A 23362-nucleotide genomic window follows, 5' to 3' on the forward strand; every position below is an offset into this window, starting at 1 on the left:
TCTGGTTTTTCTATACGCGCGTGTACACTGTGCAGCTACGTTGTGCTGGCTGAACACACACTCCCAGCAATGGAGAGAGAGAGAGAGAGAGAGAGAGAGAGAGAGAGAGAGAGAGAGAGAGAGAGGATTTGTCTAAGTTTTCATTCTTCTTTGTGTGCCTGCTGATGACTTAATGAATCTATTTTCCTTTGTCCAGGTATGGTAAAACGTAAGTACTTTTTTGATTTCAGATATTTCATTTCTTGTAGGAAAAATACCAGAACTCTGAGCAATGAAAACAAAGCAAATAACATAATAAAGAACAAGAAGACAGGAAGCACAAAATTTATTTCAATAACAGGTGTGAGCTCCGCAAAAACAGATTAATTTCTGATATTAGTAGATGTAACCACAGCCCTGTTTCTGTCTGCAGCACACTCAAGGTTATATAGCTCGACATTCAGCACAGACAATTAATGATGGATGTCACTGTTCCACTCCCAGTGTGATCTGATGCTGATTTATACACAGGCAAGTGACACATGCTGAAAAGGATGTCATTCATGTAAAAAGGGCCTTACAGCCTGAGCACACCCTTGGATTGGATGAATACTGGATATGAAATCAGCCATGTCCCTTTCATAGGAACCATCCAAAATTTATGCCTCAATTTCCTTACAGAAACATTGCAAAGTCTGAAGAATGTAAGATGGATATTAAACAAGAAACACTGCAATGTGTCATTTATTTAGACACAGACTTTCAGCAGCTTAGGCCATCATTAGGTGTCATCAGGCACCATTTCACAGAACATTCTCAGAGTTTTTACAATTTAATATTGTTGTTACATTCTACCAAGCAACAACAGAAAATTCAGTTAAGTGGTGGTGAAATTTCAGCTTTGCTCATGCTCAACATCAGTCACATTGCCTTGTCCTTGTAAAGAAATTGTGCCCCACGGCATAGTTTTTTCTATTATTTCCACAACTTTCAGTCTTTTCTTGCGATGAGAACTGCCACATGGTATATTTAAATTTAGTAAATATCATGATGGATGATAGTCACCTTGTATCAAAATGGTTATGTAACGTCTCAATCCTATTACTCCATTTACCAGTCAATGATGGGAGCATCACAATCATCTACATATACACTCTACAAGCCAATACAGTGCATAGTGGATTGTACTCCATATCAATATTAGAAACATTTTGTTCAATTCCATTTGTGTATGTAGCAAGAGAAAACTGACATTGTAATCTCACATTTCAATTGTTCTCATTTGAGAGACAAATGAAGGCAGCATAAATACTGACTACTATTTCTCTTGATTGCCAACAGCCTTGTCATCGTGGATACATCAGTTCCCATCAGATCACCAGTCTCTCTTCCTTAAGCATTGTCGGGTGCCGATAGGACATGGATGAGCGACCATCTGGATCCACTGTGGGCTGTTCGCAAACAGGCTGTAGTCAGTGCTTGTGAAGCCAACTGAGGAGCTACTTGATTGAGAAGTAACGGCTTCAGGTCAAGAAAACGTAATGGCCAGGAGAGCACTGTGCTGACTCCACATGCCTTCATATCTGCATCCAATGATGCCTTTGGGGATAAGGATGACATGGCAGTTGGTCAGTACTAATGGGCCTTCCAAGACCCATTCGGACAGCGTTTACTGTATTTTATCATAGTTTATTGCAGTTTATTTCCCTTGACTACCAGTTCTCTATATGTACTCAAAATAATTCTTTAGCAGACATCACTCTAATTTTGCCAAATATTCCTATATATTTTTCCTGAGTATCTATCTACAATTTTCTGCAAAGGTTATAACAATTCAGCACAGTGCTGCATTTGTTCAATTTCTGCTGGTTTTCTTCTCTTGTTTTGCTTTAGAGTGCAAAAACAACTGGGGTCATACATGCCCAAGTCAGAACTATAGAACGCCATGACAGAGAGGAGTTAAAAACCGACTATTCGTAAGTACCAACTAACATAACAAAGTGCCGAAAATGGACTCCATGAGGTAACAGAAAAGACGGACAAGCCCCATACTGACGATCAAAGGAATCATCAAAGAAAGAGGCACAGGATGGGTGGCCATGCATTTTACACAACCAGCATGTATACCTGCTGAGGAGAAAGTCACGGTGGTAGGACAGTGGTAGCTTCTGCATACAGACTCTTAACCGGGCTGGTGTAAAAGGCACCCGTGGCCAAATGGATGCCACGATGATGGATAGTGTTGAGATGGCGTAAGAGGGATGGGTGTGCAGACACATAAACAAAGCACCCATAGTCGAGTTTTGAACAGACGAGGGTGGTTCGATCGGCACCCCACGAAGTACCATTGAGGACAATGAGGAACCACATACAGCAGGCTGCCAGGTAAGATACATGGGAGGACCAAGAGTGTTTCCTATTGAGCATGAACCACAGGAATTTCATAGTTTCAACAAACATAAGGGCAACAGGCCTACGATGTAATGCTCGTGGGCGAAACCACTTGCGTCTACAGAAATTCACACAGACGGTTTTGTCAGTGGAAAAGCGAAAGCCATTGCCAACGCTTCAGGAGTAAAGACAATCAAGACATTGCTTAAGATGCCACTCAGTGAGACAGGTCCATGGAGAACTGCAATAGATGGCAAAACCGTCAACAAAAAGGGAGCCAGAGATGCCTGGTGGGAGACAGGCCATAATAAGGTTAATGGTGATGGTAAAGAGGATTATGCTCAGGACACAACCCTGAGGCACCCATTTTCCTGGATAAAGGTGCCCAACAAGGCAGAACCCACATGCACCTTGAAAACTCAATCTTTTAAAAATACCTGAAGGAAATAGGGCATGCAGCCACGGAAGCCCCACATGTAAAGATTAAGGAAGAAACCAGTTCTCCACCAGGTGTCATAGGCCTTCTCCACATAGAAAAACATGGCCACAGCCTGGGATTTCCACAGAAAACCATTCATGACATGGGTGGACAAAGTAACAAGATGGTTAACTGAATTGTTTATTTCAGAAACCACCTAAGTGGCACTTTTAACAAAATGGAGATTTTGATGTGATGTTACAATTTGGAGATAAATACATGTGTTATTGCAGAAACAGCCAATGTTCCATGCAAGGATCGCTATAACGCAGATGTGTAAATAATGTGTTTATTTCAGAAAGAGCCCAAACACCGTCACTTAGGTCCTTTCTGCAGTAAATTCAATCCTCCACTCATGACGGTTGGTAGCCCTGTGAGGATTACGTGTTACGTGACCCTTCTTTTGTTTTTACTGGGTCTGTTGTTGTTGTTGTTGTTGTTGTTGTTGTTATGTGTTGAACAGGGAGGAATTGAGTGCGTGTCTTTAGTGGAAATATAGGTGTATTTGGTGATTATTAAGTAGTGTGCAGTTCTTAAACCATGTCTGACAGTTCAGATGATGAACCTAATCCTAAGCGTACACATGGAGTGAGATATGAAGAAATATACAAGCAGAACGTTTTCCAAAAAGCTAGAAAGCAAGGACTGGGGTATGTGTCCCTCAAAGGGAAAGACGTCACCCAGAAAGCCAGACTAGTTTAGCTATAAATGTAATTCAAAATTTACTGAAGAATCGATACAGGCAGTATGGAATAACTTTTATTCTTTGGAGAGTAAAAACACACACGACAACTAATTGCAAACATTGATTAAGGTCATACCAGTAAAACGTAAGTGTGAAAACCCTAACGTAGAGGAACAAGGTCAAGATGAGATTCAAGAAAATTCTGACATGTCTATTGATGAATTACTTAACAACAAAAATCCACACTCTTATAAATGGAATGGTATTCTAACTCCAGTATGTAGAAATGTTTTCTTGCAAGTTTTTGGCATTTCAGGCAGCACAATTAAGAGAATCAATAAATGTTCTGTCCTTAATAAGAGCCCAGTGGACAGGAGGGGGAAGTCAAGAAGTGGGAACTGTGTTCCAGGTGAAATTTGTGTATGCATACATAAACAGTTTGAGAAATTTGATGTGAAAGTAAGCCATTATGGAGGCAAACCCAAAAAATACCTTGAAGCACGATTTGATGTTGTAAAAATCTACAACGTGTTCATTCTAGACAACTCTGATCTACAAGACAAAGTTAAGTATAGTTTCTACTACAAATACTTCAAAGAGAACTTCTCATATTTGTTTGGTTGGCCACAAGTTGACATTTGTGCAACGTGTGAAAGATTATCTGTAAAACTGAAATACAAAGCTCCGAGTAAAAACTCTAAGCAGAATGTAGCAGCTGAAATGGTTTTTCATAACAGAAGATCTAAAAAAATATTATTCAGCTATGGAAGAAGTGTCTCAGAACAAAGACGAAGATACTGTGACATTGGCATTTGACTTCATGCAAAACCTGCCTTCGCCTCACGTACCTGTACAGGAGATATTTTATATGAGACAGCTCTGGCTAAATGTTTTTCAGTACAAGACTTAAAAACCAATTGATCAAAACTGTATGTGTACTATGAGGGGGAAGCACACAAAGGTCCAGATGAAGTCTGTTCTATGCTGCTACATTACTTTGACACTGAAATTCCATCTAACGTCAAGCATCTCATATTGTTTTGTGATGGACCAATGGGCCAAAATAAGAATCACACAATTGTACGATTCTTATTGAATCACTGTGCCAGAGGTCAGTTTGAGACGATTACGCATCACTTTCCAGTCCATGGACACTGGATTTTGGAAGTATTAAACAGCTCTTCGGGAAGGTGGACAGAATTTATAGACCACATCGACATTCTGAGCTCACGTTTAAGGCAAGTGCGTCCGGACGTTTTTCCGTTTATCATCTTACCACACATGACGTTTTAAGTTTTAAATGTTGGTGGTCTACACTGTACAAGAAAACTACAAACTCTAATGAAACATCTGGCAGAAATTTACCAAAACAACATAAGGAATCATTCAAGGTATCTAGTTACAAACAGTTCCTGTACTCTAAAGATACTTGCAGAAAAGTTGTGGAAAAGGCATTTATTGGAGGATTTTCATCTACTTTCACTCTATTGAAAACTGACAGCCCACCTGAACTACCTTCTGAGAAGGCTTATCATTTGGGAAAGGTACATTGATTACAGTAATGTTATTAGTTGGATATTGAATTAGTGAGTAAGTAAAAACAATATTGTGTAGCATTACAAACAGTTACTGGGTTTTGCACAACATAATTTTTGGTTTTAGGTTCCAATCAACAAAAAGAAACTGATAAAATTAATGGAGCACACTGTTGGTTATGAAGAATTTTATGACAGCTTTATTCAATGGCCAACAACTGAGAAAGAAACTGTGGAGGACATGCCAGAGGCTCAATAAAGCCAGAAAAGCATTTACTGTGCAAATTTGTATTTTGTGGCTCACTAATGTGTGCCTGTTGCATTTTTATAAATAGAATGGTGTTATTTACTTACTTAATCTTTCATCTTAAAACATGCAAAGACTAATCAATTTGCCTATCTGATTCTGTATTATTGCTACAGAAATTAACAGGAAAAGTGGTTTATTTCAGAAACAACCTTAGTGCAATATTTAAAAAAAATTGTTTATAGCATAGTACATTTCTTTAAAATTATTTTGTGTTTTGTACACATTTCCAGCACCTTAAAGTTTCATTAAAAATATTAGAAGGGGATCAGACTTCAACTTACAATGCTACACAGTTTTTTTTAATTTCCCAACATCCTGGATAAGCGTACTTAGGTGGTTTCTGCAATAAGCGATTCCATTGCAGAATGCCGCACTCATTATCCATACTGTGCATTCGTCAGTAAATTGTGAGACTTGAGCAACCATACCAGCTGGGAATGAATCATACATTCCAAGACCTTGCAAAACACTGCTGGTAAGAGAGATGGGGAGGTAGCTAGAAGGAATGTTTTAGTCCTTACCAGGCTTAGGTATGGGTATGACGGTGGCTTCATGCCTGCGTCCGGGAAATGTGCCCTCTGCCCAGATGCGGTTGTATGTGTTAAGCAGAAAGTGCTTGCCCACAAGAGAAAGGTGTTGCAACATCTGAATGTGGATGGCGTCTGATCCTGGGGTGCAAGATCAGGATGAACTGGAAACATGATCAAGCTCCCTCATAGTAAAGGAGGAATTGTAGCACTCACGATTCAGAGAAGAGAAGGGTATTGCCCAAGCCTCCTCCACTTGTGTCCAATGGAGGAAGGCAGAGTGATAGTGGGAAGAGCTCGAAACTTCCACAAAACGGTGGCCCAATGTGTTGGAGATAGCAATGGGGTACATGATAACATCATCTGCTACTGTGAGGTCGGAAATGGGAGACTGGATCTTGGTTCCAGAGAGTTGTCGGAGGGTAGCCCACACGACAGAGGAAGGGGTGGAACTGTTAAAAGAACTAGTGAATGAAATCCAGCTAGCTCGTTTGCTATCCCGAAGAATGCAACAACACTTTGCACACATCTATTTATAATGAATGCAGTTTTCCATCGCAGGATGATGGTTAAAAATACAGATAGCATGCCTCCATGCACGAACTGCATCGCGGCATGCCTCAGTCCATCAAGGGACTGGGACTGGGACTGGGACACAACACGACAAAGAGGAAGTGCAAGGAATGGAAAGTTGTGCAGCAGTAAGAATAACGTTGGTTAGATAGTACACCTGGTCATCACAACTGGGGAAATCTTGTTATTTGAAGGTTGCCAGGGAGGAGTAAAGCTGCCAGTCAGCCTTAGTAAGCTGCCATTTGGGCATACACATGGATGGGGTAGGAGTCAGCAAAAGGAGAGCACACAGGAAATGGTCGCTTGAGTAGGTGTTAGAAAGAACGGACCACTCAAGACGATGGATAATCTGGGCAGCACAAAAGGATAGGTAAAAATGGGAATAGGTGTCAGAAAGGAAAGTGGGTGCTCCAGTGTTCAGGCAGAAGAGGTTAAGTTGGTTAAGGTCAGCCGAGAGGGCGCCTCTCTGACAGGTCCTGGGAGAACCCCAAAGGGGATGATGTGCATTAAAGTAACCGAGTAGTATGAATGGATGTGGTAGCTGTCCAATAAGCTGAAGGAAGACTGCCCTGGTGACACTGAATGACAGTGGGACATAAAGGGTAAAGAGGGAAAAAGTCAGGCAGGGAAGGAAAAGGCGGACTGCAACAGCTTGAAGATGGATAGTGAGGGAGATGGGTTGACTATGAATGTCATCCCGATGAGCAGCATGACACCTCCATGAGATGGAATGCCAACCTCAAGGGGAAGGTCAAAACAACTAGATAAGTAATGTGAAAGCTCAAAGCAGCTGTGAGGGTGCAATTTCATTTTCTGAATGCAGAGTACAAGGGGATGCTGCAATGCTAAAAGCAGCCATCAATCCTCTTTGTGAGGCCGACGGCCGCGAACGTTCCATTGGAGGACAGTCATGAGGAGGATGAGATGTAGGGGTGTCAACTCGGCAACTGCCGAGTGACAGCTGGTGTAGAGTCGCTACTACAGGCCACAGAAGGAGGAGAATCCTGCTCCATGGGGTCCACAGAAGCATTGGCTTGCTTGTGCGGTCGGTCCGTGTAGACCGATGCTGAAAAATGGTTGATGGTGCACACCGGCAATACGGAGGCTGGCCGGGCTAAGGTACCATGTGGCGACACTGTCATACAGGATCTTCGAGTTGGCAAAGGAGGAGACCGTTTGCCTTTGGTGGACTTCTTTGAGCCTTTCCGGTTAGAGGAAGATTCGGGTGTTGTTTGGCTGGAGGGATGGAGGATGTCTTCACGGGAGTACTACTCTTGTCCTTTCCTGCCTACTGGTTGTGCAGCTGGTGGCTTTGCCCATTGAGGCGAGAGTTTGATGGTGTGTTGCATAGCGGGACAGGGGGATGGTGATGCTACCTTGACACTGGGCGATTTTACGACCTCAGAGCTGAATTTGAGGTTGCATGTCTGCAGGTCCATGTCCTTCATGGAGCGAGGGGTAACAAGAACAGAACCTAGGTACCAGACGGGAGAACACAGGGTTTGCGACTAGCCAGTAACTTGCAAACTGCTGGGTAAGGCAGTTTTTACTTTCCCCGAATCTCTTCAGCAGGCCACTCATCAAGATACATGGAAAAATCCCGAGAGGAAGCAGCATGGCCGCCACTGCACTTGATACAGTGGGGAGGAGGAGGCAGACAATTGCCCTTGTGTGCATCCCCACCACAGGTTACTCATTTGGCTGGGTGTCGACAAGACTTTCTAGTGCGATTGAAAAAATGACACTGGTAGCAGCACATCAGGTTCGGAACTTATGGCCGGACTGTAATAATTTCATAGCCTGCTTAGATCTTGGACGGCAGCACCACTTTATCGAAGGTGAGGAGAAGAGTGCAGGTGGGCACTAAGGAGGAATCTACCTTTTTCATTACATGATGGGTGGCAATGACACTCTGATCATAGAGGTAAGATTGGATTTTGGCCTCGGTTAGACCGTCAAGCAGCTGGGAGCAAATTACACCACGGAAAGATTTCAAAGTTCTATGGGCCTCAACACGAACAGGGTAGCCTTGGAAAAGTGAGGCAGCGAATCATTGTTGTGCCCGAGAATCAAAAGCAGTCTCCAAAAGCAAACGGCCATTCCGTAAACGAGAGCAGGATTTCACACAGCCAGCAATTGCATCAACACCTTTCTGAATAATAAACGGATTGACTGTGACGATGGACTGACCATCTTCAGTATGTGAGACCACAAGGAACTGTGGTGCAGTGGGAATGGTCTTTGTATCATTAGCCTCATTACATTTAAGTTTCCTAGATGTTGACTGGGAAGATGATTGACTCATTGCAAGAAAATAAAATCCCCATGTTTGCCAGCATCTCCGATGGTGTGCTCCTTCCAACAGGGGGCCCCCTCACAAGGGGGCGTATCCGCTTTAGGTGATTATTCACACCTCCTGAACACCTGACAGAGGGACCAATTGGCAATTTGGGAAAGTAGCAGCTCACGCAATCACCCCTACCTGAGCCTGGCCTATACCAGGGGGTATGACATGCAAATCCTACCTGTCAGCCCGGGGGTTGGGAATTAAAGTGTTACCCAGTCACCTGTTATGTGTCAGACGTGTGGACCAACCTTCAGGAGCACACAGGGATGAAGAAGCAAAAGAGGAACCTCAAGTGCAGAAGCAGAGGAACGAGATGAGAAGGGAAACAAAGAAAGGAAAAGGGAGTGAAAAACAAAGGTGAGACTGTTCTTACATCAGCGACAGACAATGCAGAACATTTCCAATAACATCCTAGACATGTTCCCCAAGGGAGAGGAAAAAGAGCGGCAAGAGGACAGACATGCAGCACAGAAGGAAAAAAACATTGTAAAGGCTGGGCCCCGTGGTAGAGAAGCACGAACCCGCCAAAGAGTGACAAGCCTCCTGGGGGAAATTTCAGCTGGGATGCCAACTAGAGAGAGACTCTGGAATAGTTCACAGCATCCTTTAAAGGTGGAAAGTGCTCTCCCAGAACCATCTCAACAACTTATTTTCCACTCACTTCTGCTACTATTTCAAATTTCTGTCACATTTATTAGTGCTTCATAATATTTACCACCACCACTTGTGTGATGTCCACTTTTGGATGACGGTCCCCTCCAGACTTTCCCTTGCTTTATACGCACCTCAGTTTCATTACGGTCATAACTACACCTTCCATTTTATTCTCTGGCCCACCTGTTTGTTTTTTTCTTTCTCTCTTACTCATTCTCAATATGCCTCTTTCAACTGCTCGCAGAGCAGCCCTCAGTTTACACATTAAATGTCCTTTTATCACTGCCATAAGCAAAACTTTAAGCACATGTTGATTGTAAACTTTGCATTTTAGACAGACTAGAAGCATTGTCTTGAAAAGTCTATTTAGTTTACCAAAGGCAGTTCACAGTATTGCAACCTGTCACCATGGGTAACAGGGATGTTGGTATATAGGAAACTGGCATCAACAGAGACCAGTACAGAACCAGGAGGTAAAGGGGTAGGGATGGTGGAGAGATAGTGAAGGAAATTGTTGGTATCAGGCTCCAAACCCACTACCCCATGCTTCATAAGCTTACTAACTTTATCCTAACACATAACTTCTTGTTTGAAGGAAAGGTACACAATCAAATCTGCGGCATAGCCATGGGTACCCCCATGTCACACTCCTATTCCAACCTGTTTATGGGCAATCTACAGGAAACCTTCCTTGCCTCCAAACCCCTTTTTCTGGTTCAGATTCATTGATGATATCTCCATTATCTGGACTCAGAACCAAGACACTCTATCCTCATTCCTTCACAACTTCAACACATATCTCCCATTTGCTTAACCTGATCCTCCTCAAACCAGCCTGCCACCTTCCTGGATGTTGACCCCTCCTCTCACATGGCTTCATCCAAACCTCTGTCCACATCAAACCCAGCAACCACCAACAGTACCTGCAATTTGAAACCTGTCATTTCTTTCACACCTAAAAATCCCTTTCATACAGTCTGGCCACCCAGGGATGACACATCTGCACTGACAAGAACTCTCTCTCACTGTATGCTTAAAGTCTCACCACTGTCTTTCATGAAAGGCACTATCCCCTTGATCCAGTCCACAAATAGATTTACTGTGACGTTTCTCCACACCCCCAACTCTCCCAACAGCCCCGAGAGCCAGCTACAAAACAGTGTCCCTTTCATCACCTAATACCACTCCAGACTGGAACAACTGAACCACATCCTTTGCAGGGCTTTGATTATTTGTCATCGTGCCCTCAAATGAGGGAATTCATACCCAAGATCCCTCCCATACCTCCTAAAGTGGTATTCTGTTGCCCACTCAACCTTCACAACATCCTAGTCCAATCCTATGTGACTCTCGATCCTAACCCCTTGCTACTGGTATCATATCCCTGTGGAAGACCCATTTGCAAGGTATGCCCAATCCACCCACCCAGCGCTTCCTATTCCAGCCCTGTCACAGGGTTAGCTTACCCCATCAAATGCTGGACCACCTGTGAAAGCAGCCATGTCGTGTATCATCTCAGCTGCAACCATTGCCCAGCTTTTTATATTAGTATGACTGCCAATCAGGATGAATGACTGCTGCCAAACTGTGGCCAAGAGCAAACTGGACCAGCCTGTGGTGGCAGCTGAACATAACATGCTCGATTTCAATGGCTGCTTCACAACCTGGGCCAACTGTATCCCCCCAACAGCTATTTTGAACTGTGCAGATGGAAGTTATGTGAATGTATTTTAATTCATTTGATAGCTCCCGCCCACAGATATCTGTTTTGTTTTCATTCCATGTGAGAGTAAACGAAGGGGAAACAGCAAAATCGCTACATGTAAACATTGGGTCTGTTGGAGACTATCCACTATAACTGAGACTGCTGTGCGCATCAGCCTCTGATCTATGATATTTTCGAACTGGGTCAATACTAAAAAAAAAAAAAAGATCAAATTTTCAAAAAGATTTTCATCTTGTAGATCACATCTTTCTGAAAAGTCTGAAACATAAAACGTGTGTTCAAAGAAATATAAGACATGTTATTTGGTCTTAAGTGTGCCAAAGTGCAGTGCAACGCCTCTTCATAAACCATTCTTCTATCGCACGTCACGGTATTTCACTCTGTGGAATTGAAACAAGTGTATTTTGTAATGGATGCCACCAAACCTACACAGGATAGTGTAAATTAAAATGTCCTGTAGTGCCTCTCTTGCTCCCAGTCGGCCAGTTTGTCAGCCTGCCCCTCTTTAAAAATAAATAAATCTCGCAATTAATAGCGAATAGGATTATTTGTAAAAGGCAGAACAAGAACTCTTCAGAAAATCTGCACTCTTTATTGACAATTGGCTAATAACTTACTGTTTTGTGTGACATAATATTAAATATAGGATACATAAAACCAATAAAGAAAAAGAGACAAGCAAGAGTGTACACATTTCTTCAATCCCTAGCTCCTCGCATTTTTCCTCTCTAATCTTGCTACAGCTTTACATGGCAGGTTTTCCTTTTTGCGAAAGAATCTATTACCTCATCAAAGCTCGTCAAATGTTTTGATACATGAAAAATCGAAATGTTGTTATCTAATACTGAAAAAGCTGTTAACACAAATAATACCCAAGACTGGTGTGGTTTCTTGATCTGATTAAGTTTATTTTGTCACTGTCTGCTAGATAAAACAAAATAGGTCTTTCTAATACTGGAGCAATTTTGTAAGACACATCAAATAAACGAGAATGTTTTGGCACAAATGGACATTTTTATAACATGAGACAATATAATTCATGAAGTGCCAATATCAAATGCCTATTAGGCCTACTACAAGCAAAAAGCTTTTTGTTAGGAAACACTTTCACATTTCATTCACATACACCAACTTCTCAAGCACGAGATCAAAAAGTAGAATTAAGAAATTTGTATATAAATTTGTAATCGTCTTATTCTTCCACAATTTGTGTGATGTCCCTGTTTCTTCTCCTTCCTTGTTCTAACAAACAATCTTGTCATCACCAATTCTGCAGCTATTCCTGCCATTGTCAAAATTTGTTCAGTGATTAACTTCACTAACCCTGCCAGAATCACAGGTTTAGTTATCCCAAGATTGTTTTCCGGTTAGGCGTTATCACGTGTTCATACTACACGTTTTCCATGTTACTTCCAGAATATAACTTAAGCGGCTGCTAGCCAGGGACTGTACAACTGGTCCTTACTAGTGTACCGACCTGGCCAAAAATTTGTCAAAATTTCATGTTCTTGGGAACACTGACAAGATAGTACATAATATTTCTCACCTGTTATTCCTGTCAATCATTTATTTCCATTCTGGTAGTCTGAATCTATGGATTTCACTAGTAATTATAACAACACTGATCATTCGCAAACCCAATCAACCACATAACGAGACAGCGATTGGCATTCATCTGTTTGGCTTTACTTCGCTCAGCTTGTATAGTCCTGTCCCCTTTTGTCTGCAGAAAGTTTATTTCTAGATGTGACGAGGATTCTCCTGACTGAGACACCATGTACACTATGCATGCTTTCAAACACCAACTTATGATTCATTCAGAAATCAACTTAAAATGAGTTCAAAAATGTTCCAAAAAGCAATGGAGGAGTGTTTCAAAATCATATGAATAATCAATAAGACAAACGTGCACAGGATGCTAGGCGCTTTGTGAAACAAGTCCCCCCCCCCTCAAGAATATGAATTTTGCGCCCTCTTTTTTGGCAACATCTAACTGCTTGCTGCGACTGCTTGCACAGCCAATAGCCACATTCCTGTAGCCAGAAGAGGGAGAATCTACTGCTCAAATGTGACTCAACTGCGCATGTCCTGAGCCCGCTCATAACTGCTAAAACGAATCTAATGTAAACAGTTGGGACTTCACACTCATCGGAGGCAATTTGTTGTTATGAAACAATGTATAGTCTTCCTAAAGCCTTTGACATATTTTGCTGTTGGCAGACGCTTGCATGAGCACTGTGTGTCATCGTAGCATATGACACATTTCTTTTGCAATTTAAGTTATTTTCGTTTTTTTCTCTTGTTTATGTGTTATTGTTGAAGTATTATTCTGCAGTAGTGGGATACAGTAATATACTTCGTTGGAAAATCGGTTCTTAACATGCAAAATTACACAAATTTAACTGGAAACTAAAACAATGAAAAATTCACAGAATTTTAAAAAAATTACCGGGTTTTTCCCGGTTTTCTCCCTGATGAAAAAATTCCCGGGTTTTTCCCAAATCTCCCAGCTGTCCTGGGTTGCATACATCCTGCATAATGTGTAAAAGTGATTTCATTGTGCCTATCTGCAACTCAATGGGTCATCTTTACAGTGAGTAGCAGTCTATACTTTTTGTAATATTTTGACCAGGAAGGACGCATTTCGCAAGGACGATCCAGAAGTCCGCTGTAGCATGTGACACATCTCTTAGTGTGACATGGTGGGTAATTCATGTCAGATTATGTGCTTTGATCATCTCAAACACATACAAGGCCTTACACCTGCTGGTTTCTGACCATGGGATAACTTTCACAAATTGTTTGCTCCATAACCTGCTACCTGTTTTTTCTATCTTCATTGTCTTTTAAGTTATAGACCAGGAACGGGAGGAGTTGGAATAATTTTGAGGAAAAACTATGGCTCAAGTGTCAAGGGATATGTGCAATATAGCTCTCGAATAATACTAGTCAAACTTGAAACTAAAGTAAAGGAAACTGTGATAACACAAATACACATACCAACATCCAAAGAAGAAGATGCAGTCATTGACGAAATATACGAAGAAATAAGTAATGAAATGAGAAATGTTAAGGGATATGAAAACCTGATTGCCATGGGGGACTGGGACGCAATTGTGGGCGATGAACCGGAGAAAGAAATTGTTGGCAAATATGGACTTGGAAGAAGAAATGAAAGAGGGGATCGACTAATCGAGTTCTGCTCGAAGCACCAATTAGTTGTTGCAAACACACTTTTCCAACATCACAAGTGAAGAAGATACACATGGAATGTCCCTGGAGACCTGAGGAGACAACAGATTGATTATATTCTAGTGAAAGCACGTTTTAGGAACCAGTTAAAAGATTGCAGGAGCTATCCCTCTGTAGACATAGGCAGTGATCATAACCTGGTCCTGATGAAAAGTTCACTGAGATTCAAACATTTGAAGAAGAAGCCAGTAAAACTTAAATGGGAACTAGAAAAACTGAAAACTGAGGGACTGGCAAAATGCTATGCTCATGAAACAGACAACCTAGCTAAAAATTTTCAACATGGTGGAGTAAATGAAGACTGGGATCAAATTAAATCTGGTATATACAAAACAGCAGAAAATATAATTGGAAGAAGTGAACCCAAAAAACAAGAGAAAATGGATTACAGCAGATATTATTGAGCTGATAGAAAACAGGAGATTATACAAAAATGCAACTGATGAAAAAGGAAAAGTTGAATACAGAAGACAAAGGAATTTAGTTAATAGAGAAGCTAGGACAGTAAAAGAAAACTTTCTTGAAGAATTTGCAGGGAAGTGGAAGAAAATACACAAAATGGAAGAATTGATTTAGCCTACAGAACAGTAAATCAGTTTTCTAACAAACATAGAACAACAGTCTCAGGCACAATAGAAAATAAAGAGGGGAAAATGCTGTTTGGTGAAGACATGGTGAAGAGATGGAAAGAATACATAGAGGAGTTGTATGCCGGAACACCTCTTTTGGAGGAAGTAATAGGAAGAGAAGAGAAAGTAGACAAAGATGACAAGGGAGATGACATTCTGCAAGAAGAATTTGACAGAGCTCTAAAAGAACTATGGGACAACAAAGCAGAACTAATAAAGAATGCTGGTGACAGCATGAAAATGATGCTGCTTAAACATATTAGGTCCATCTATAACACAGGAGAGATCCCGACAGACTTCCAGAAATGTATCATTGTTCCTATACCAAAGAAGGCAGCAGCTACAAAATGTTAACAATACCAAACTCTAAGCCTAATACCACATGCATAAAAAATTATCACAAAAGAAGTTCTGAAGAGAACTGAAGAGAAGGTGGAGGATATGCTGGGTGAAGATCAGCTTCGTTTCAGAAGGGGATTGGGAACAAGAGAGGAGATTCTGGCACTGAGACTCGTTATCGAAAAGAAATTACAGAAAAATTAACCAACTTATATTGCCTTTGTAGACATGGAAAAGGCATTTAATAACATTATCTGGCAAGAGATGTTTGGAGTGCTGAGTAAATGTGGAATAAAGTACAAAGACATCTGTGTGATACTCAGTTTCTATAAGAATGAGGTGGCAGTGATCAGGAACCATCACCAGGAACAAGAAGCAAATATTAGAAAAGGGGCAAGACAAGGATGTGCTCTCTCTCCTCTTATATTGAATGCTTACATCCAGAAAGCTACAGACCAAGTTCGAGAAACTACGCAGGTGGGGATCAAAATTAATGAGCAGAAGATAGACATGCTATGTTCTGCAAATGATACTGCTATAGTCAGGGAGACAAAAGAACATCTAGAGGAAGACCTCAGAACAAGGGAAAAAATTCTATGCAATCAGTATGGAATGAGAATAAACAAGAAAAAGACTAAAGTGTTGGTATGCAGAACAGGAGCAAAATACGAACCTCTGAGAATGAGAATTGGAAGACAGGAGCTGGAAGTCATAGAGGCATTCACTTACCTGGGAAGCAAAATAACAAGGGATGGTAAAAGCTGGAAAGAAATTGCAAGCAGAACACAAAAGGCCAAAATTGCATTTAATCGGAGAAGGAACTTACTCACCTGCAACAACATCAGTCTGAAAATAAGGAAATGTATCATGAAAGGTCCCCCCATGAACCATGGACCTTGCCATTGGTGGGGAGGCTAGCGTGCCTCAGTGATACAGAAGGCCGTACCTTAGGTGCAACCACAACGGAGGGGTATCTGTTGAGAGGCCAGACAAACATGTGGTTCCTGAAGAGGGGCAGCAGCCTTTTCAGTAATTGCAGGGACAACAGTCTGGATGATTGACTGATCTGGCCTTGCAGCATTAACCAAAACGGCCTTTCTGTGCTGGTACTACGAACGGCTGAAAGCAAGGGGAAACTACAGCTGTAATTTTTTCCGAGGACATGCAGCTTTACTGTATGATTAAATGATGATGGTGTCCCCTTGGGTAAAATATTCCGGAGGTACAATAGTCCCCCATTCAGATCTCCGGGCGGGGACTACTCAAGAGGATGTCGTTATCAGGAGAAAGAAAACTGGCGTTCTACGGATCAGAGCATGGAATGTCAGATCCCTCAATCAGGCAGGTAGGTTAGAAAATTTAAAAAGGGAAATGGATAGGTTAAAGTTAGATATAGTGGGAATTAGTGAAGTTCGGTGGCAGGAGGAACAAGACTTTTGGTCAGGTGAATACAGGGTTATAAATACAAAATCAAATAGGGGTAATGAAGGAGTAGGTTTAATAATGAATAAAAAAATAGGAGTGTGGGTAAGCTACTACAAACAGCATAGTGAACACATTATTGTGGCCAAGATAGACACAAAGCCCATGCCTACTACAGTAGTACAAGTTTATATGCCAACTAGCTCTGCAGATGACGTAGAAATTGAAGAAATGTATGACGAGATAAAAGAAATTATTCAGATAGTGAAGGGAGATGAAAATTTAATAGTCTTGCGTGACTGGAATTCGTCAGTAGGAAAATGGAGAGAAGGAAACACAGTAGGTGATTATGGATTGGGGGTAAGAAATGAAAGAGGAAGCCGTCTGGTAGAATTTTGCACAGAGCATAACTTAATCATAGCTAACACTTGGTTCAAGAATCACAAAAGAAGGTTGTATACATGGAAGAATCCTGGAGGTACTGACAGGTTTCAGATAGATTATATAATGGTAAGACAGAGATTTAGGAACCAGGTTTTAAATTGTAAGACATTTCCAGGGGCAGACGTGGACTCTGACCACAATCTATTGGTTATGACCTGTAGATTAAAACTGAAGAAACTGCAAAAAGGTGGGAATTTAATGACATGGGATCTGGATAAGCTTAAAGAACCAGAGGTTGGACAGAGTTTCAAGGAGAGCATAAGGGAACAATTGACAGGAATGGGGGAAAGAAACACAATAGAAGAAGAATGGGTAGCTCTGAGGGATGAACTAGTGAAGGCAGCACAGGATAAAGCAGGTAAAAAGACGAGGGCTGCTAGAAATCCTTGGGTAACAGGAGAAATATTTAATTTAATTGATGAAGGAGAAAATATAAAGATGCAGTAAATGAAGCAGGCAAAAAGGAATATAAACGTCTCAAAAATAAGATCGACAGGAAGTGCAAAATGGCTAAGCAGGGATGGCTAGAGGACAAATGTAAGGATGTAGAAGCTTATCTCACTAGGGGTAAGATAGATACTGCCTACAGGAAAAATAAGAGACCTTTGGAGAGAAGAGAACCACGTGTATGAATATCAAGAGCTCAGATGGCAACCCAGTTCTAAGCAAAGAAGGGAAGGCAGAAAGGTGGAAGGAGTATATAGAAGGTTTATACAAGGGCGATGTACTTGAGAACAATATTATGGAAATGGAAGAGGGTGTAGATGAAGACGAAATGGGAGATAAGATACTGCGTGAAGAGTTTGACAGAGCACTGAAAGACCTGAGTCGAAACAACTCCTCCGGAGTAGACAACATTCCATAGGAACTACTGACGGCCTTGGGAGAGCCAGTCCTAACAAAACTCTACCAGCTGGTGAGCAAGATGTACGAGACAGGCGAAATATCCTCAGACTTCAAGAAGAATATAATAATTCCAGTCCCAAAGAAAGCAGGTGCTGACAGATGTGAAAATTACTGAACTATCAGTTTAATAAGTCACAGCTGCAAAATATTAATGCGAATTCTTTACAGACGAATAGAAAAACTGGTAGATGCGGACCTTGGGGAGGATCAGTTTGTATTCCGTAGAAATGTTGGAACACATGAGGCAATACTGAAATTACGACTTATTTTAGAAGAAAGATTAAGAAAAGCAAACCTACGTTTCTAGCATTTGTAGACTGAGAGAAAGCTTTTGACAATGTTGACTGGAATACTCTCTTTCAAATTCTAAAGGTGGCAGGGGTAAAATACAGGGAGCGAAAGGCTATTTACAATTTGTACAGAAACCAGATGGCAGTTACAAGAGTCGAGGGGCATGAAAGGGAAGCAGTGGTTGGGAAAGGAGTGAGACAGGGTTGTAACCTCTCCCCGATGTTATTCAATCAGTATATTTAACTAGCAGTAAAGGAAACAAAACAAAAATTCGGAGTAGGTATTAAAATCCATGGAGAAGAAATAAAAACTTTGAGGTTCGCCGATGACATCGTAATTCTGTCAGAGACAGCAAAGGACTTGGAAGAGCAGTTGAACGGAATGGACAGTGTCTTGAAAGGAGGATATAAGATGAACATCAACAAAAGCAAAACGAGGATAATGGAATGTAGTCGAATTAAGTCGGGTGCTGCTGAGGGAATTAGATTCGGAAATGAGACACTTAAAGTAGTAAAGGAGTTTGATATTTGGGGAGCAAAATAACTGATGATGGTCGAAGTAGAGAGGATATAAAATGTAGACTGGCAATGGGAAGGAAAGCGTCTCTGAAGAAGAGAAATTTGTTAACATCGAGTATAGATTTAAGTGTCAGGAAGTCATTTCTGAAAGTATTTGTATGGAGTGTAGCCATGTATGGAAGTGCGACATGAACAATAACTAGTTCGGACAAGAATAGAATAGAAGCTTTTGAAATGTGGTGCTACAGAAGAATGCTAAAGATAAGGTGGATAGATCACGTAACTAATGAGGAGGTATTGAATATGACTGGGGAGAAGAGAAGTTTGTGGCACAACTTTACTAGAAGAAGGGATCAGTTGGTAGGACATGTTTTGAGGCATCAAGGGATCACAAATTTAGCATTGGAGGACAGGTGGAGGGTAAAAATCATAGAGGGAGACCAAGAGATGAATACACTAAGCAGATTCAGAAGGATGTAGGTTGCAGTAGGTACTGGGAGATGATGATGCTTGCACAGGATAGAGTAGCATGGAGAGCTGCATCAAACCAGTCTCAGGACTGAAGACAACAACAACAAACATGAAAGGTTTCATTTGGAGTGTGGCCCTATACAAATGTGAAACTTGGACAACTGGAAGAGAAGAGAGAAGATGGCTAGAGGTCCTGGAGATGTAGTGCTATAGAAGGATGATGATCAGGTGGAGAGAGAAAGTAACAAATGAAGATGTGCTTAGAAGAGTACAGGAAACTAGATCTCTATGAAGGCACATCCAAACAAGAAGAGAGAAACTTGCAGGGCACATCCTATGACACAACAACATCACTGGAACAATAGCAGAAGGAGCTATTGAGGTAAGGAATCGGTGGGGGCGACCAAGGATATCATACATGCAACAGATCACGAATGATGTTGGAATGTAACACATACGTGGAAATGAAGAGGAAGGCAGACAGAAGAGGGGAATGGCATTCTGCTGCAAACCAACTTCAGGGTAGAACACTAAAATAAAAAAAAAATAAAAAAATAACTTCATTAATAAAAGATGAAGGCCTTTCACACATTGTAGGCTTCTTAGTCTTTTGCTGTAAGCAATCACCTCCCAAAAATATGTAAAAGTGTTTGTCATACTCTGTGTGTCATAGTGATTATTTGCAAAAATTCTCATCTGATCAAATTAGTGGAAGTTAATCATTTTCATGACGTCTATTATTTGCTCAAGTCACATAATCAAGACTGAAAAAAATGTGTGCTGAAAGCTACATGTTCTAGGTAGTTGATGTAAAGTATGACACAGGCCCAGAATTAATTTAGATATGTAAGGTAAACATCCTAATATCACAATAAAATTGTCCAGCATAATCAACTCTGTAACAGCCTTGGATAAAAAACAACACACAGTCCTCATGATCCCAATCTGACATGACATTAAACAACCCTGTCAATGTCTTGCAGAATTCTGTAATGTTGTCTCTACATGTTGAGTGTTGGTGCCACCTTGCCAAGTTGAAAATGGTGTCAACTTCTAGGGGCTGACATTCGCTCATACTTGACAAAAAGTTCACGGTGTTTTGCTTTTAACTTCTAGTGCAACACATTACATCCCATTGCTGAAATGCATTTAGGTCCATGGAAGTTGCATAGCAAAAGTACCCTACTGTACAAAATAACAATATCTTTCAACATCTACTATAATTGCTCTGCCATGTAAAACTCTATGTACTCTCAACGTGCCACCAAAGGTCTAGGCTATCCACAAATAAAATGTATTCCACTGTGCTAATGAAGTTGGGCTGGCATTTAGTAATACACGCCTGTCAAGTATACTAGCACTCTGCTTATGCAACACTGTGAGGGAACAGAGGAGTGTCCAAGGAAGAAGACATAATCTCTATGCATGAGAGTCATGGATGAGTACTTTCCTCAACAATAGACTGCATGAGAGTTCAGGAACTAAACGTAGCAACTGTTCTGCCAAGGTCTGCATTCATCTTCATTGTAGGATGACACTGAAACCACCATTAGAAAAGAAATGGCAACATTACCATGAACAGTGTGGCATGTAAACAAAAATATAGAGGATGTAGCCTTTCAGGCAAATTTAATTGTGTAGCAACTGCAAAGTCTATGGTATTTATCATCATACTTGGCAACATACACCACCATTTCCAGTAACTGGTGAGAATTTTACAATGAAAGACAAGTCTGTGCTCCAAACTCCAGGTTACTACACACAGCTTCTACAATTATTTGAAGAGCAATGTCTGTAAAAGTAAAAAACGCAATGAAGTGACGATTGGCATGTGGTGTATGTTTTAACAGCTGCCAGTTCTTTTCCTGGTTTTGTATTGTTCTCCTTCCACTGCAACGATTTAGTTCCATAAATTGATTGTAGCAAATATTGCCAATAATCTGCGATGTACTTTCTGAGAGCTATAATTTTTTTTCTTTCGTTGTTCCCTCCATTACCAACTTAACTAGTCATTAATAACACATTAAGCATTAACAAAGAGGCAGTTGGTCTCCTAATTGTCTTCCATAGATTTATTTCTTCACTTATTCTATATACATGCACACATGCCCTAGCTTGCAAATGCCAGAACTATGGTCTGGCATCTCAGGAGTAAATAAATCTCTTAAGCACTTTGGCACTATTTGCAACTGACACTGGCAGTTTTAGAAATGATGCACTAAGTTAGAACAGTGCATTAACAGCAAGTTTAAGTTAAAACAATGCAGAGCTTAAAATGTGTACTAAAATGCTGTGATCAGAAGTGCACAAAATATTGAGAAACAATTTGAATGATGGTCCATGTGAAACTTCTTTGCTATCTGGAGAACTGTTCCTGTAAGATGGATGCACAGCATATGTACTTTACTTATTATTCTATACCTCTTTCACTCAAAATCAGAGACTAAAATTCTGTAACAGCTACATTTTATCTACAACTTACCAACTGCCAATCTGCTGGAATCAAATGGATCCCAAGCAAAGTCCATTACATTTGTTCCCTGCACAAGTGTAGGTATTACACCATCTGGCAGCTTGCCGGTTCTGCTTATTTCGAACACCGCAATCTTGCCACCAGGTCCACTGAGTGGTACAGCAACACGTTCAGAGTTTGCTGAAATAAACTTGTCTGTTAAATTATCTAAATATTATTTTATACGATTAATTTAAGACTGAAGGTAGTAATTCACCCCACAATGGAAATGTTGAGTTTTCAAGAGGCACAGATGCCAGAACTGTATATTCAGTTGGCACCGAGTGTGTGTGTGTGTGTGTGTGTGTGTGTGTGTGTGTGTGTGTGTGAGAGAGAGAGAGAGAGAGAGAGAGAGAGAGAGAGAGAGAGAGAGAGAGAGAGTGAGGGGGGGGGAGGGCAGAAGGGGAGAGGAGTAGAGGGGTGGTAGGGGGGACGGGGGGAGGGGGAGGGACGGGGGTAGGGAGGGGGAGGGACGGGGGGAGGAAGGGAGGGGGAGGCACAGCAGGAGGGAGGGGGAGGGGAGGAGAGGGGAGAAAGGGAGATCGGAGGGGAGGTAGTGTGGGGTTGGAGGGTGGGAGAGGGAGGGGGGGAGAGAGGGGAGGGGGCGGGCGAGCAAGCGGGCGAGCGTTACTTTTATAGTGGAAGTAGCCCAATAGCTAAATGGAAAAAATATGTTAAATTACGGAGACATTACTGTTATACTGGAAGTAGTCCAATAGCTAAACGGAAAAAATATGTTAAATTACGGAGACATTACTGTTTAATTTAAAGCAACGGATTCAAGAAGGAGGGAGGGAGGGGGTGCACATGCCTGCCGACAACACAATGCATTCGGTGAGTTATTACCTTCACTTCTAAATTATTTACATTCTGCCAGAACTTCCTATAGCACTTTTCTATAATTAGTACTTAAAATCTGATATCTCACATTCACATAAATGTCTGAAGCATTTTGGCACTACTGCTAACAAACACTAATCATTTTAGAAATCATACTCAGTTTTAGAATAACCACTTGTATCAACTCAATTGGTGTTGAAGAGACAATAAATGTGGCTTTACTGCATACAGTGAACATCAAGGAATTCTTAGACTACTAAAGAATATTATGTAATTGAATATAATGGGGCAGCTGGCTTTAAGGATCACACGACTTCTAACATTTAAGATTGTGGATACAAATTCAGGGAAACAATCACTTTTCCTTCTCATGCTAAAAACATGGCATAATATGCACATTAAAATCCCAGTGTTTTTTAATGGTTCATATAGTTTCACACCTTGAAAGCAGTCAGAAATATCTGAAATGTTCAAATAAAATGTAGGAAAATTATTTTACTCGATACAAAAGGTAAACTATTGAATTGTTGGTG

At 41.1% G+C, this 23362-nt stretch overlaps 1 protein-coding gene across 4 annotated transcripts in view; it reads right to left on the reverse strand.

Annotated features, from left to right (window-relative positions):
- Positions 1–23362, reverse strand: part of LOC126356335 (coronin-7) — a 232601-nt gene that overhangs the window by 88839 nt on the left and 120400 nt on the right. For all 4 annotated transcript variants that reach the window (XM_050007318.1, XM_050007323.1, XM_050007322.1 and 1 more), the window contains one exon: positions 21960–22130. In XM_050007318.1, coding sequence (XP_049863275.1) covers positions 21960–22130 — 171 coding nt within the window. The remainder of the gene's footprint in view (positions 1–21959; positions 22131–23362) is intronic.

This window comes from Schistocerca gregaria, chromosome 3, assembly GCF_023897955.1.
Source record: "Schistocerca gregaria isolate iqSchGreg1 chromosome 3, iqSchGreg1.2, whole genome shotgun sequence".
Classification (NCBI taxonomy): domain Eukaryota; kingdom Metazoa; phylum Arthropoda; class Insecta; order Orthoptera; family Acrididae; genus Schistocerca; species Schistocerca gregaria.